This window comes from Bubalus bubalis, chromosome 6, assembly GCF_019923935.1.
Source record: "Bubalus bubalis isolate 160015118507 breed Murrah chromosome 6, NDDB_SH_1, whole genome shotgun sequence".
Taxonomy (NCBI): domain Eukaryota; kingdom Metazoa; phylum Chordata; class Mammalia; order Artiodactyla; family Bovidae; genus Bubalus; species Bubalus bubalis.
The window spans coordinates 85,725,036-85,740,114 of record NC_059162.1 but is presented as its reverse complement, the minus strand read 5'-3'; the positions used below and the strand labels follow the sequence as shown (position 1 = coordinate 85,740,114).

Sequence of the window (15,079 nt, the reverse complement as noted above, 5' to 3'; positions counted from 1 at the left end):
TACAGAAGGCAGGGATCAAGACCATCCTCAAGAAAAAGAAATGGAAAAAGACAAAATGGTTGTCTGAGGAGGCCTTACAAATAGCTGTGAAAAGAAGGGAAGCAAAAGGCAAAAGAGAAAAGGAAAGATATACCCATTTGAATGCAGAATCCCAAAGAGTAGCAAGGAGAGATAAGAAAGCCATCCTCAGTGATCAATACAAAGAAATAGAGGAAAACAATAGAATGGGAAAGACTAGAGATCTCTTCAAGAAAATTAGAGATACCAAGGGAACTTTTCATGCAAAGATGGGCACAATAAAGGACAGAAATGATATGGACCTAATAGAAGCAGAAGATATTAAGAAGAGGTGGCAAGAATACACAGAAGAACTGTACAAAAATGATCTTCACAACCCAGATAACTGCAATGGTATGATCACACACCTAGAGCCAGACATCCTGCAATGCAAAGTCAAGTAGGTCTTAGGAAGCATTACTATGAATAAAGCTAGTGGAGGTGATGGAATTCCTGTTGAGCTCTTTCAAATCCTAAAAGATGATGCTGTGAAAGTTCTGCACTCAATATGTCAGCACATTTGGAAAACTCAGCAGTGGCCATAGGACTGGAAACGGTCAGTTTTCATTCCAATCCCATAGAAAGGCAATGCCAAAGAATGCTCAAACTACCACACAATTGCACTCATCTTACACGCTAGTAAAGTAGTGCACAAAATTGTCCAAGCCCAGCTTCAACAGTACGTAAACTGTGAACTTCCAGATGTTCAAGCTGGTTTTAGAAAAGGCCGAGGAACCAGAGATCAAATTCCCAACATCTATTGGATCATCAAAAAAGCAGGAGTTCCAGAAAAACATCTACTTTTGCTTTATTGACTATGCCAAAGCCTTTGGTTGTGTGGATCACAACAAACTGGAAAGTTCTTCAAGAGATGGGAATTCCAGACCACCTGACCTGCCTCCTGAGAAATCTGTATGCAGATCAAGAAGAAACAGACATGATTTGGACATGGAGCTAGACATGGAACAACAGACTGGTTCCACATAGGGAAAGGAGTACATCAAGGCTGTATATTGTCACCCTGCTTATTTAATATATATGCAGAGTACATCATGAGAAATGCTGGGCTGGATGAAGCACAAGCTGGAATCAAGATTGCTGGGAGAAATATCAATAACCTCAGATATGCAGATGACACCACCCTTATGGCAGAAAGCAAAGAAGAAATAAAGAGCCTATTGATGAAAGTGAAAGAGGAGAATGAAAAAGTTGGGTTAAAACTCAACATTCAGAAAACTAAGATCATGACATCCAGTCCCATTACTTAATGGCAAATAGATGGGTAAACAGTGGAAACAGTGACAGACTTTATTTTTGGGGGGCTCCAAAATCACTGCAGATGGTGACTGCAGCCATGAAATTAAAAGATGCTTGCTTGTTGGAGGAAAAGTTATGACCAACCTAGACAGCATGTTAAAAAGCAGAAGCATTACTTTGCCAACAAAGATCTATCTAGTCAAAGCTATGGTTTTTCCAGTAGTCAGGTATGGATGTGAGACTTGGACTATAAAGAAAGCTGAGCACTGAAGTATTGATGCTTTTGAACTTGAGAGTCTGCAAGGAGATCCAACCAGTCCATCCTAAAGGAAATCAGTCCTGAATATTCATTGGAAGGACTGATGATGAAGCTGGAACTCTAATACTTTGGCCACCTGATGCAAAGAACTGACTCATTTGAAAAGACCCTGATGCTGGGAAAGTTTGAAGGTGGGAGGAGAGGGGACAACAGAAGATGAGATGGTTGGATGGCATCACTGACTCAAGGGACATGAGTTTGAGTAAACTCCTGGAGTTGGTGATGGACAGGGGGGCCTGCTATGCTGCAGTCCATGGGGTCACAAATTTCAGACACAACTGAGGGACTGAACTGAACTGAACTGAATTGAAAAAAAAAAAAAAAGAAATTGGCTTAAATTGCAGGAAATGAAAATTTTATTTTAGATGGCACCAGATAAGCCATATTATAAATACCCAAAATTCTCCTAGAAAAATCCATACATTGGGATAAAACTGCACCCTTAGAGTCAGGATCCAGGATTACATTACTGATTCCATCAGTAACCAGCTCTGGGCTCTGAGTAAATTGCTTATTTTCATCGACATATACAATTTTCACTTGTCAAACCTGTGAAGTAATTGCTCTCCTAAGTACTATATATGGCTGATCAAGGATACCAGTAAAACAGGAGATTTGAGTGTGGTTTATAAGTCATGAAAAGGAGTGCTACCTTATTTCAAGGCTTCATCCTGGATTATGGGAAACACAGATTTTCTTCTTGGTGCATGTACTAACTTGCCATCACTAACTAACCTGATCAGTTACTAGAAGTGAGAGAATTGACCTGGGGTTTTTGAGAGAGGATCTTCCTAATCTTATCTCCATGATTCAGTGATATCTCTGGAAATTGAGGACTCAGACTCTTGCCTTTCATGAAGATATCTGCTGCTTTGTTGGATCGAAAGGGAAAACTTAAATGAAGAAAAGAAAATATATGTTTGCATAACACCTTTGTAATCTCCCCAGCTGTGCATGTCTCCTAATTCCACACCTGACCTTCTTTCCAAGAGAAGGGAGGGTGCTTTTTCACACCCCGTTCCTTCAGGGAAACTTTCATTATAAAGTGCTGGATCAGGTATGAGGCAAAGCAACTGAGCCCTAAAGATGGGAGTCTGGTGGGACTAAACCTGACGGCAGTGTTGACACTTTAAGTCAGTGGATTTTCCGGTTTCTATTTCCTGTTCTGCTTCGCTAGTCCTCGTTTAGTCACAGCTGAGGGGATCCCCAAATTGCTAGCTTGGTCTGAATCACTCTTCTCGGGCAGAAAGAAAGATAGTGAGATCGCCTGACTGCAATACTGGCCCCAATTTCCCCCTCTCCCCGAGCCCCCATCATTTGCAATGTGATTCCATAGCCCTTCCCATAAAAATTGTGCTATTTGCCCTTTCCCTTGAACTGGGGCTCACAGTATGGCCTGCTTGGGCACCAGAATGCAGTGGGAGTGATGGTCACCAGTTCCCAGCCTGGCCCTTGGGAGGCACTGTGTGCTTTCCTCCCTCCTGGGGTCTTGTCTTCTATATGCACACCAGATGGGCTAGCTTGCTGGAGGAGGAAACTTGGAAAAGAGCCCTATTGTCCCAGCTGATGTCATCCTAGATTAGCCTTCAGCCAACTGACCTCCCTAATGGGCAAGAGAGGCCAGCTAAGAATAGTGGAGCTCTCAGTTCAACTGTAGCCTTGTGAGAAATAATATACACTTATCGTTTTAAGTCATTGAGTTTGCTACCTTTGTGATGCAGCAATCTAACAATTGATGCATATGATATGAATTTAGTGAATCTTAGAATGGAAGGGCCTTTAAGTAGGAAAATTCTAAGTGTGTTAGGGAGAACACTAGATTACAACTATATATATAACCAACAAGGACCTACTGTATAGCATAGGGAACTATACTCAATATTTTGTAATAACCAGTAAGGTGGAACCTAGAAAGAAAAAGATATATATGTATCTATAACTAAATCTTTACCATGTGAGCCAGTAGCTCAGCTGGTAAAGAATCCGTCTGCAATGCAGAAGACCCTAGTTTGATCCTTGGATCACAAAGATCCCCTGGAGAAGGGATAGGCTACCCACTCCAGTATTCTTGGGCTTCCCTGGTGGTTCAGTAGGTAGAGAATCTGTCTGCAAAGTGGGAGACCTGGGTTTGATCCGTGGGTTTGGGAAGACCCCCTGGCAGAGGGAGAGCATGGCAACCCACTCTAGTATTCGTGCCTGGAAAATCCCCATGGACAGAGGAGCCTGGTGGGCTGTAGTCCATGGGGTCACAAAGAGATGGACGTGATTGGGCAACTAAGAACATAGCTAAATCACTTTGCTGTACACCTGAAACTAATACAATATTGTAAATCAACTATACTTCAACAAAAATTTAAAAGAAACCAGAAACTTGAGTCTTCGGCCCTTTTATGCCAATTCCTTGGGCACATGACCTTGGATGAGAAATAATTTTCTCTTAATCCTAATTTCCTTTCAGTGAGAAAGGAGATACTAATCGTTTTCCTAACTGTTAATAATTGGGTTGCTGTAAGTATAAAATAAAATAATTTGCTTGCAAATGAAATCTGTACTAGGAAGGATGTGTTTCAACTCTAAATAACAAAAAATACAGTGAAGCAAGAAAAATTATAACACTTAAGATAAAACAGCTGAAACTCTGTACTATAATAAGAAACATAAAGCTCTTGTAGGCAAGAAGTCTAGGCTTCCCAGGTGGTGCTAGTGGTAAGAATCCACCTGCCAGTGCAGTAGACTCAGAAGATACGGGTTCAAACCGTGGGCTAGGAAGATTCCCTGGAGGAAGGCATGGCAATCCATCCAGTATTCTTGCCTGGAGAATCCCATGGACAGAGGAGCCTGGCAGGCTATAGCCCATAGGGTTGCAAAGAGTCAGACATGACTGAAGCGACTTAGCATGCACCAAGGCAGACAAGAAGTCTGGAAGGTTTTCCAACATTCTCATGTCTGCTTTCATATTAAAAAGTGACTTGTGCAAGTGAGCAAAGGTGGCAGAGAACCAGAGAAAGAAAGACGGAAGATCTAATTGGAATCAGTCCAGATACACGCAGGACAGCGCCCTATAGCAGAAAAGCCTGGGCTCTGTATCATGCCTACATGGGGTCAATTTCCAGTCCCTCCCTTTCTGTGCCTTTGTGGCATGATCAATAAGATTATACTGTCACAGAAAGTCAATGTATATTTAATTTAACTTAATGATAAGAAAATTGTTGCAAAATTCAGAGCATTCACTCACTGTAGCATTTAGTTACTTCCTTGGGAGATGTTTCTAGGAAGTGCATAGGCTTTATTTGATAAACCTGGTCAACACTGAGTTCAACCTCTGCTCTGTGAGCTTTATGACTATAGATACCATAGTTGACCCTGTTGAGCTGTAGTTTCCTCCCTTATCCCCAGAGTGGTGACTGGAATTTGGACCTTGTAACTTTAAGGTAGAACACATGGTCCTTAAAAGTTTCACTGGTTTTTTTCATACCTAATCATTGTCATATTCTCAGGGCTGCATAATTGACACATAATAGGTGCTCAGGAAACATTTATAGAATTAAGGATTTGGGAAATTATTTAAAATGATCTCAGCAACATACTTAACTCATTACCTGGTAAATACAAGACTTTTCCTTCCTCATTTCACAAAGTTATGAGTAAAACACCCCTTTGGAACTGGCTGGCTGGGAAACATGAGAGAAAGAGTTTTCTTTGCATTCTCTTTCATATATTTCAAGTTATACACCATGTAAATGTATTAACTAGATTTGTAAAGGATTGCTGTTATTCAGTCACTAAGTTGTGTCTGACTCTTGGCGACCCCATGTACCGCACTACACAGACTTCCCAGTACTTCACCACATCTCAGAGTTTGCTCAAACTCGTGTCCATAGAGTTGGTGATGCTATCAAACCATCTCATTAAAAAAAGTAAAAGGACCTCTTCAGGAAGAACATATTATAGATAGAATCTCATCTACTTAAGCCCATGGCACCTAGAGTCACTTGTAATGCCCATAATGATAAGGAAGCAGTCCCTTTACTGGAACCTCCCTTACCCCTTTCTTAGCAATTAGCTTTATGTTTTTGTGAGTGGGAAGCACTAAAAAGATCTTGGAACACTTTAAGTTCTATAAAGATGGTAAGTTCCCAATCTTCTTTTGTAGGTAACAGGCAGAGGCTAAGTTCCTCTCCCCAAAGTTCCTAGGGACTGAACAATTTAAAGCTGAAATCTCCATCAGAGTCAAGCCAGGGCTTAGGACGTAAGAGAGTGAATCCTGGTGATGCTCAGCCCAGGGAAACCTGCAGTGCACCCACAGCAAGAGTGAGTCATGCTAGGCAGGGCTATCTAGAGACATGCCAACTAAAGCAAAGCATCATAAGAAGAGCAGGGCTGAGAGAGCATCAGAAGAAGGGCTGAGAGAGGGACTCTGGGTTCCCACACTCCTATTTCCAGATACTCACCTATTGAAAAAGGCAGAAAGGATTCCCTTTTCTTAAACTGTCCATTTTCCAAGAAATGCTCTGGATTGAAGGTGTCAGGGGTGGCCCACTCTGCAGGGTCCCTGTGCAGTGCAGTCAGGTTGGTCACAACCACGGTTCCCTGGAGAAAGCAGGAGGCTCATGCAAGACATGACACACACAGCAGATGTGTGCCGAGGGGCAGCAGTCCCCCAGGCTCCCACATCAAGGCTGACTGAACTTCTTCAGCCTCTCCAACCCTGTATCTGCTGAGCTCAACCCCTAGGACCCTGCTCTTTGCCATGGGACAGCTTACAATGATGGACTGGAATTGTCTGCTGGGAATTTTATCAGCAAAATGTGACTATTCTTAGTGCAGAATGGGAAGGTGTGTGCATCGATGAGAGAATAATGTGACAGTGGGCAGGCAGTTCTGGACCAAAATCAACCCCGTTGCTCAGTGATGTGGTAAATATGGCAGCCTCCCCAACATGAAAAATGTCTCATTCATCTGTTTCTCCCATTCTCTTCCCTCCATTATCTCACACATTACAGAGAAGGTTTAATAATACAATCAGGTCACCTAGTGGAAAGAACCACTATTCTTTCCAGCTTGCAGCAAGAAACCCAAGAGTCCTCCTTAATGGCCCCCCACCTTTACATCATTGTGCCTTCATTCCGCCTTCATTCCATCCTTTTCCAGCCTGGTCAATTTTCCTTGAAATTCCTCTTGATTCTATCACCTCCATGTTATTTCCCCCCACTGCCTGGTCCAAGGTACTACCTTGGTTGTCCACACTCCTACAGTAGGCCTAACTACAACTCTATATCCTCTTCCCCCTTCAAAGTGCTTCACACACGGAAAGCAGAGTTAGCTCTGGACGTGATTTAGTTATGTCCCTCCTAGCCACCCAACACTCCTGGAACTTGATAAAAACCCTCCAAATAGTTCTCATCACTCAGATTAAGGACCTATCACCAGCCCTCTGTCTGAGTCATGGTCCTTCTGCCTGCACTCCCGCTATATCAAGCCTTTTTCAGTTTCTCAATCATACCACTGGTTCCCATACCTTTTTGCATGGTGGCCTCTGGGCATCTTCATGCCAGTGACTACTCACTAGAGCTGCCAGTGCCAGGGTCTTTGTCCCTGCTGTGAGCCCCAGCTGCCCCCTGCCTCTGCAGGAGACCTTCCAATATTAGTAGGAAGGTCTGGTCCAGACTCTTATGAGGTCACTGCTGTTTTTCCATGGGTCTCAGTGTGCACATGACCCAAGAGTGGAGTTGATGCTTCCTTTAGTCCAGTGGAATTCCTGCAATAAAAGGCTGCTGACATTCAAAGCCAGATTCTCGGGGGCTCCTCCTCCTGATGCCAGACCCTCAGGCTGGGAAGATTGCCTTGGGGCTCAGGACTTTTGCTCCTGTGGCAGAACTTCTGTAGTATAATTGTTTTCCAGTTTGCAAGTTGCCCACCCAGTGGGTAAGGATCTTGCAGAACAGTACTTAAAAAAAAATCTTACAAAACCAATCTCTTGAGCTAGGATGGTTCTCTGGAGCTAAGTGAATTGCTATGAATATGTGAAGATCACCTGTAATTTCATCTAGACCTCAGAATTCATCCATAACATGGTCAATCAGCAGGAAAATAGTAAATGAAATCACTGCAGGAATAGTTGCTTCTCCAAGGGCTGCAGGGACCATGACCAAGGTGAGCCCAAAGCATAGGCTCTTCTGGTTTTATCTTGAAATCAACACCAGGTTCCACACACAAAGAGGGACTCAGACAAACTGAAAGGATCCATGGAAATGGACTAAGGTGTCGGGAAAGCAAAACTGTGAATGTGTGGTGCGCAAAGAGGGCACTAGTGGGGATGAGAGAGCTGATCGCTGAGATCCTAAGAGTGATTGGCAGAGCGCAGAACTGCCTTTGTGAGGACAGGGAACTTAACAGGGTCCTACTGAGAACAATTTAAGGAGCTTCTTTTAAAGCAAAGTAAAGCAAGTCCTGTGGAGAAAACATGGTATAGTACAAACAAGATGAGCCTGGGGCTCAGAACACATCTATTTCTTTAACCCCACTCTTGTCACTTTGTACACCAGAGATTTTATGCAAGATCAGTCAGCTCTGAGCCTTCATTATAAGTTTGTAAAAAAAAAAAAAAAAAAGAGATAGAATTATTCTGAGGACTGACTAAGTTGAAAGAACCTATATAGTCCATAGTACATGATCACTGCTTAAAAACCATTGGTTCTTTCACTCCTTCTGTGATATTCAATGTGCACAGGCTTGGATCGATTCCCTTGTGAGGTAGTCCCATCAAGGGACTGTAAGTCAAGGCTGGAAGCAATACCTGTGGGGATATTATGTTAGAAACACCAGTTTAATGCGATGTTGGCCCAGGAGGTCTCAACTGTCTCTCATATTTCAACATTCTAAACCCCCAGGATTTTGAAATGGAATTCTCCAAAATAAGTCTGGCAGGTCCCTATCCTGTGAAAAGCTCTCCCATGGCAAAGAAAAGGACCTCATGGCAAAGTCTGACTGAGAATTGCTGCCTGCTGTTTCCCCACAAGAATTAACAATGCATGTCAGGTAGTAAAAAGAATGAGAAATCTCATAGCAGAGAAAAGCCAGGCTTTGTCTGAACATGTTTGACGTAGGAATCCCCCTTCTCTTCTAGAACAACTATTAACATTTATTTGAACTAATATTCTAAAGACCCCACATAAAGAAAAATATCTAGAATTACATCAGTGGTAATATATCTCCCTGTCCAATTAAGTGTTTCCCTAAGACAAGAAAACACATCACATTTGCTATTGAGATTTCCATCATTTACAAATATGAGCTTGGAGATCTAAGGTTATTGGTGTGAGCCTCTAATTACCTTGGGCAGGCCGTAACCAGCCAGGGTGGTGTCCACTGCCACTTCCCGGGGCACGTTCAGAGGGATAATGTTCCCCATTCGCAGCACCTCATGGATGACAGCATTGGTGTAGGGCATGGACTCTCGAGCGGCTGTGCTTGGCTGTTGTGATTGGCCAAGCACCCTGTCAATCTCAGCTTGGACTTTTTCTGAAAAAAGCAGAGGTGGTTCTATTATTCTGTTTTTCCATAACTCTCCTTGAGCCTGGTAAGTTAAGGAATGAAATAACCAGCATCAAAATGGCTATCTTAGGCTCTCCAGACTAGCTTCTCAGGGAGGTATGAGAGTGGGAAGTGGGCCCTGGTGTGAGACAAATTAGGTGGAAAACTCTTGCTCAACAACATTCCTGCTGCAAGTTCCTAAAGCTGTGTGAGCCTCAGGTTCCTCTTATTAGTGAGGGTGAACCAATATTCCCTTTAGGAATATTGAGACATAGATGAACTAATTTATGGACGCATACTGGCCTGGCCCAGCCCATCCACTAATGAGCTCACCTTGGATTTCGGGGTTAAGGGCCATGAAGAGCAGGCCCCAGCGCAGGGTGGTTGAAGTTGTCTCTGTTCCAGCAAGGAAGAGGTCCAAGGTGCTGTAGATGAGGTTTTCTTCACGGAAACTTGAAGCATCATCGCCCTTATGCTAGAAAATACAGTGATTATTGGTTTATCCAGATGGTTCTTAGTTGCCACAACATAGGAAGCTTCATCCTAGTGAGAACATGGGAGGAGAGATTCCCCCAAGAGAAATGACTTTTCCTTTGACCATCTCAGCAGGCAGAGGCTTATTATTGCAGTATCATTAGCATCTTCCTGCTCCAAGTGCTGGGAGCTTTTGTCACCTTGGAAGGATGAAAATTGAATCTTTTTACTTTCATATTTTGGGAGAATCTATTATTATATTGGAAATATAATAATATTTGCATTCCAATATTAGCCACACCTTTTACTATGTGTATGAGTTGACCAACTTACTAAACCTCTCAAACACTCTGTGTTCAGTATTCACTCCTCAATTGGCATTATGAACTATGTGAGATGGAAAGGTCATATAAGAAATCCTCAGCAAATGTTTTCATTGATACCAGAAAGAATAAAATTAATTCCTCTAAAGTACAATTCTCACACTCCCCCATCAACATCCTCCTTAGGTTAACCTTCCCTGATTCCAACAGTCACTCCTCATGGCACTCCAGCGTCTTCACCACTTTCCTACAGGACTTCAGTGTGTCGGTGCTCCTCTGTGTGCCTGCACACCTTATAACAAGTGAAGTCTCCTCCTCTCGGGAGGAATCAGTACTTCTATTAACGGTGTAACAATAAGGTGACATAAGAGAGGAGACAGAAAAAAAAATTCACCTTTCTTTCAACTGTACAAGTTGAAAATGAGTCAAAAATGATGACACTGATGCAGTGATGAGGATTAACCACAGGGCTTAGTATGTTAAAGGACCTATATCCAATTGGGCCTTTTCCCTGCATCTCACAGACAACATTTGAAAGTGCATGAAACAGGGAGGAGAGAGGAAGGCAAAAGTCCTCCACTTGAGACTAACCTTTGGCATCTGACTCAGCTTCACTTATACTCTGCGCTGGGGAACTGGGGAAGGGATAGGGGACTGGACATGGTACAAGTAATAATGAAACAATTCTTCTTTTCCCTATTGTGTACAGGTCTTTCAGATATGGGTAGAGGACAGAAATAGACTATCAAAAGGCAGTATATGTGGGCTTTCCAAAGACCTCAAGCTGAATACTCTTAAACCAGTATCTTTATTTCGAATGTATCATCTATTCTGAGCTAATGATATTCCTATACTCTGAAATAGTGTCTCTGTTTTTCCAACCTTGTGCTAGGCTGAATAATGACCCACAAAAATGTCCATGTCCTAATCTCTGGAACAGGTAAATGTTTTTTGACAGATGGAACTTTGTAGATATCATGAAATTAAGGATCTTGATATGGATTATCCTAGAGTGCCCATTCGGAGAAGGCAATGGCACCCCACTCCAGTACTCTTGCCTGGAAAATCCCATGGATGGAGAAGTCTGGTGGGCTGCAGTCCATGGGGCCACTAAAAGTTGGACACGACTGAGCGACTTCCCTTTCACTTTTCACTTTCATACATTGGAGAAGGAAATGGCAACCCACTCCAGTGTTCTTGCCTGGAGAATCCCAGGGATGGCAGAGCCTGGTGGGCTGCTGTCTCTGGGGTCGCACAGAGTCAGACACGACTGAAGCGACTTAGCAGCAGCAGCAGCAGCGTGCCCATTGTAATCAGAAGAGTATAAGAGGAGACTGCTGCTAAGTTGCTTCAGTCGTGTCCAACTCTGTGCAACCCCAGAGATGGCAGCCCACCAGGCTCCCCCGTCCCTGTGATTCTCCAGGCAAGAACTCTGGAGTGGGTTGCCATTTCCTTCTCCAATGCATGAAAGTGAAAAGTGAAAGTGAAGTCGTTTAGTCATGTCCGACTCTTAGCAACCCCATGGACCTCTGCCTACCAGGCTCCTCCGTCCATGGGATTTTCCTGGCAAGAGGACTGGAGTGGGGTGCCATTGCCTTCTCCAATAAGAGGAGACAAGGAGCAAATTAAGAGAAGACGCAAGGACAGTGGAAAGGAAGACATTACGTCAATGGCTTTGAAGACAGAGGAAAGGGGCGTGAATTCAGGGGTATAGACAGCCTCTAGATGCTGGAAAAGCCCATCAATGGATTCTGCCCTAGAGCCTCAAAAGAGCCAGCCTGCCCCAACCTTGACTTGATAAATGTTGGTTGTTTAAAGTCACCAAGTTTAAAATAGTGATCTCTTACAGCAGCGATAAGATATTAGAATCACCTCATTTGCTCTTTAAGAACACTACTCAGGAAAACACTCAGGTTCCTTCACCTTTTCTATTTCCTGGAGATAAGCATCAATGAAGTCTCTTGCTTCAGCAGGATTCCAGTCTCTCTTGTGGTTTTCAATCATTTTGGCAACAAACATTTTCAGTTTCTCCAAATTACTAAAGAGGGTTTGGTGGGGACCCGGAAGAAAATTCATTATCCTTGGAAAGACACTGTAGAGCTGATGGAGAAAACAAAACAGTTAGGGAGACAAGGAGGTGCCCGTTTTCTACTTTTGAAGACAAGGAAACCATTGTATCTCTATATGTATTTTCTTTGCTTACGTTAACCCTTGGAATCACCCTTGTCTCATCTTCTCTGTCACACCCCTCTTCTTTCCCCTCTGGCAAAGCATTTCAGCACTCCATCCAAAATAGAACCATTTTCAGACCACTTCTCAGTACTCCATGTGTTTGTCATTCTAGGACAAAGCCCCAGCATTTCTTACCTAGGTGCTTTAAGGCCTCCCAAAAATATCCCTGATTCTCTCCTCAACCCCTTTCCCAGTCTATTTTCCACTGAGCTGCCAGAGAGATCATTTAACAGTTTAATCAGATCATTTCACTATTTATCTTTCAATCCTCCAATGACTTTCCATGACATTTAGAGAAATTCTACATCATTCTCCTGGCCTGGAGCTCTACCTGAGCTGGCCTCTTCCACTCCTGTCCCCTCTTCTGCTATCACTCGCTGCCATCTTACTCTCTCTTAGTCTTTCTAGTCCAGCTCCATTGGTCTCTGTGACAACATCAAGAATGACAATGTTTAGTCTTTTCCATTCACTATTCCTTCAATTAAGATTGGTCTTCCTCTGGAATTTGTATAATTTTAGCCTTTGTTTCATTCAGGTTGGCTCTTGCTTGGAGATATCTTACCTGATAATCCTATAATGCAGTACTTCTGGAATCTCTTCCCATTCCCTTATTTTATATTTTTTCATGACATTTTCCTCTAATATGCGTGTATATATCTTTGTGCATGAAACACCTCTTTCTAGCTGTTAGTTATGTTAAACATAGATATGTGTTTATCTATCTTACCATTATGATGTATTCTTCATGCAGATAAGATATTTTTAATAATATTAAGTGTATTTTGGATATATTTTCCCTAAAAATATCTCGTAGAAAACAGATAGCCCAACATAATTGAAAATTGCCTAGACTTAAAATGAAACATACATGCCTTTGAATATTAGCTCTACTGCTTTCTAGATAAAAGGCTTCGGGAATAATAATAATAATGACAATAATGAAGATGATGATGTAATTTGTCTGGGCTTAGTATAATCCGCTGCCATTGGGGCACCAGGGTTATTTTCCTTATTCAATCACATGAGATCTATTCCACACTTAACACACAGCCAGTGGATCACTATGTGAATGTGCTTAAGCATTCCCATATCTACTTGTACACATTAGGATGCTCCATTTCATCTTTAAAGGGTTGTTGTAAAAATTGCCTGAAATAAAGTATATGGAATTGTCAATCATACTGCCTGAGCTATTTTGGGTCTCTAAAAAATGCTTATTACCCTCTCCCTCACTGCCTCATCCAACCTTCTTGGGAATTTCTTTTCCCTGGGAATAGTCAACACACGCTCACTGAGGTCCCAGACTTCCTAAGTTCTGTCTTAATAGGAAGGAAGAAAATGGAATTACCAAACGGAGGGGTTACCATGATTAGAAGTGACAATAAGAAATGTTGTTCAAAAATAATACTGACAATAATAATCATAGTAGCTCACATTCATTATGTCAGTTTTCTGTGCCAGGATTCATGATAACTGCTTTATCAGGTTAGGTGAGATGGGTTCATAAATATCCAGGCAATGTTACTTTTAAAAATGATTACAAGTAAATCCTCCTTTACATACACAAGGGTTTATTCCAACACTTAGGGCTGATTTTCCCCTAACAGTGCCTTCCAAATACACAAAAGGGGCTGAGAGGCCAAGCAGATGAGCAGAGCTTTTGACAGACTTACAACCCTAGCAGGGCAAAAGGAGATGGCAGGGACTACCAAGGACAGGGTGAGGGTTGAATCCCTTAAATCCATATCCTAGACATTTAGAAAACTGGTAGGAACAAGTGTGGATGGGCATGGAAATAATAAACCATTAAGGATTTTTACATACAGGTGCATATGCAAGAGAAATGAGTGGATGTGTCCACATGAACAATAAAACAGGAATGTTCATGGCAACTTTATTCATAACATCCTCAAATTAGAAATCCCTCATATGTTCAATAAATCTGCAAGCATTATTCAGGAGAATCACAATCAGTGGCACCTGCATGCAGAGGAAAACTACAGAGTAAATTAGAAGACCCAATAAATAAATTTCAAAACAATGAGCTGAGTTAGAGCCAGGCACAGAAGCGTACATCTGAGGATCACAGAGGTGTGGGACTAGGGAGGGACATGGACAGAAGGGACTCAAAAGTGATGGCAGTATTCTGTTTTTTAAGGAAAAGAATGTAGTGTATACCTGTATGTCATGTAAAGTACTGTACTTTATACAAATGTTAGTAATGTTATTTATCAATAGTAAATATTTGACAATATTATAAAAAACATTAAAGTCACCAGATGGATTTCAAACAAGTTTGTGCTGAAGTCAATTTTAAAAGGTTATCTTTTAGCTACAAAGGAAAGGAAGACCCCATCTAATCTGTGACAGACATCAACATAATATCTTTACGTAAGACAGGAAGTGACAACCGCCTCACCTGGCAGCACAGTGACGTATGCAGATTTAAGACCTCATCTAGCAGCCTCAGCAGCTCCCGGAACTGACTATCCTGGTAGTCAAACCGCTCCCCGAAGGTGATGGAGCAAATAATATTGGAAACGGCATTGTTGATTATGAAGTGAGGGTCGAAAGGCTTTCCTGGAGGAAGAAGAAGAGATGGAGCCTTCATATTGGATTGCTTCTATTTTACAGAGATGCTACTCTGTGTGACACATGACACACCAACTATAGAACCACCTCTGAGACTGTGACCCCAGGGTCTGACACTGGGCCAGTACTTAGTCAATGCATGGGAAGTCAAACTGATGACCAGGATTTAAAACCAATATGTTTACTACCCATCTTTGTCTTAATTCATGAGCCCTGTGAGGACAGGTCATGGTTAGCTGTTCCCTGTTATCCCCTCAGCACCCTACACAATTCTGGGCTCAGGAAAGGCAGG

At 42.4% G+C, this 15,079-nt stretch overlaps 1 protein-coding gene across 1 annotated transcript in view; it reads right to left on the bottom strand.

The window, feature by feature from the left end:
* LOC102410549 (cytochrome P450 2J2) overlaps positions 1-15,079 on the bottom strand; it is a 28,264-nt gene that overhangs the window by 2,737 nt on the left and 10,448 nt on the right. Inside the window, 5 exon segments of the mRNA XM_025288603.3 lie at positions 6,085-6,223; positions 8,967-9,154; positions 9,500-9,641; positions 11,887-12,063; positions 14,615-14,775. Coding sequence (XP_025144388.3) covers positions 6,085-6,223; positions 8,967-9,154; positions 9,500-9,641; positions 11,887-12,063; positions 14,615-14,775 — 807 coding nt within the window.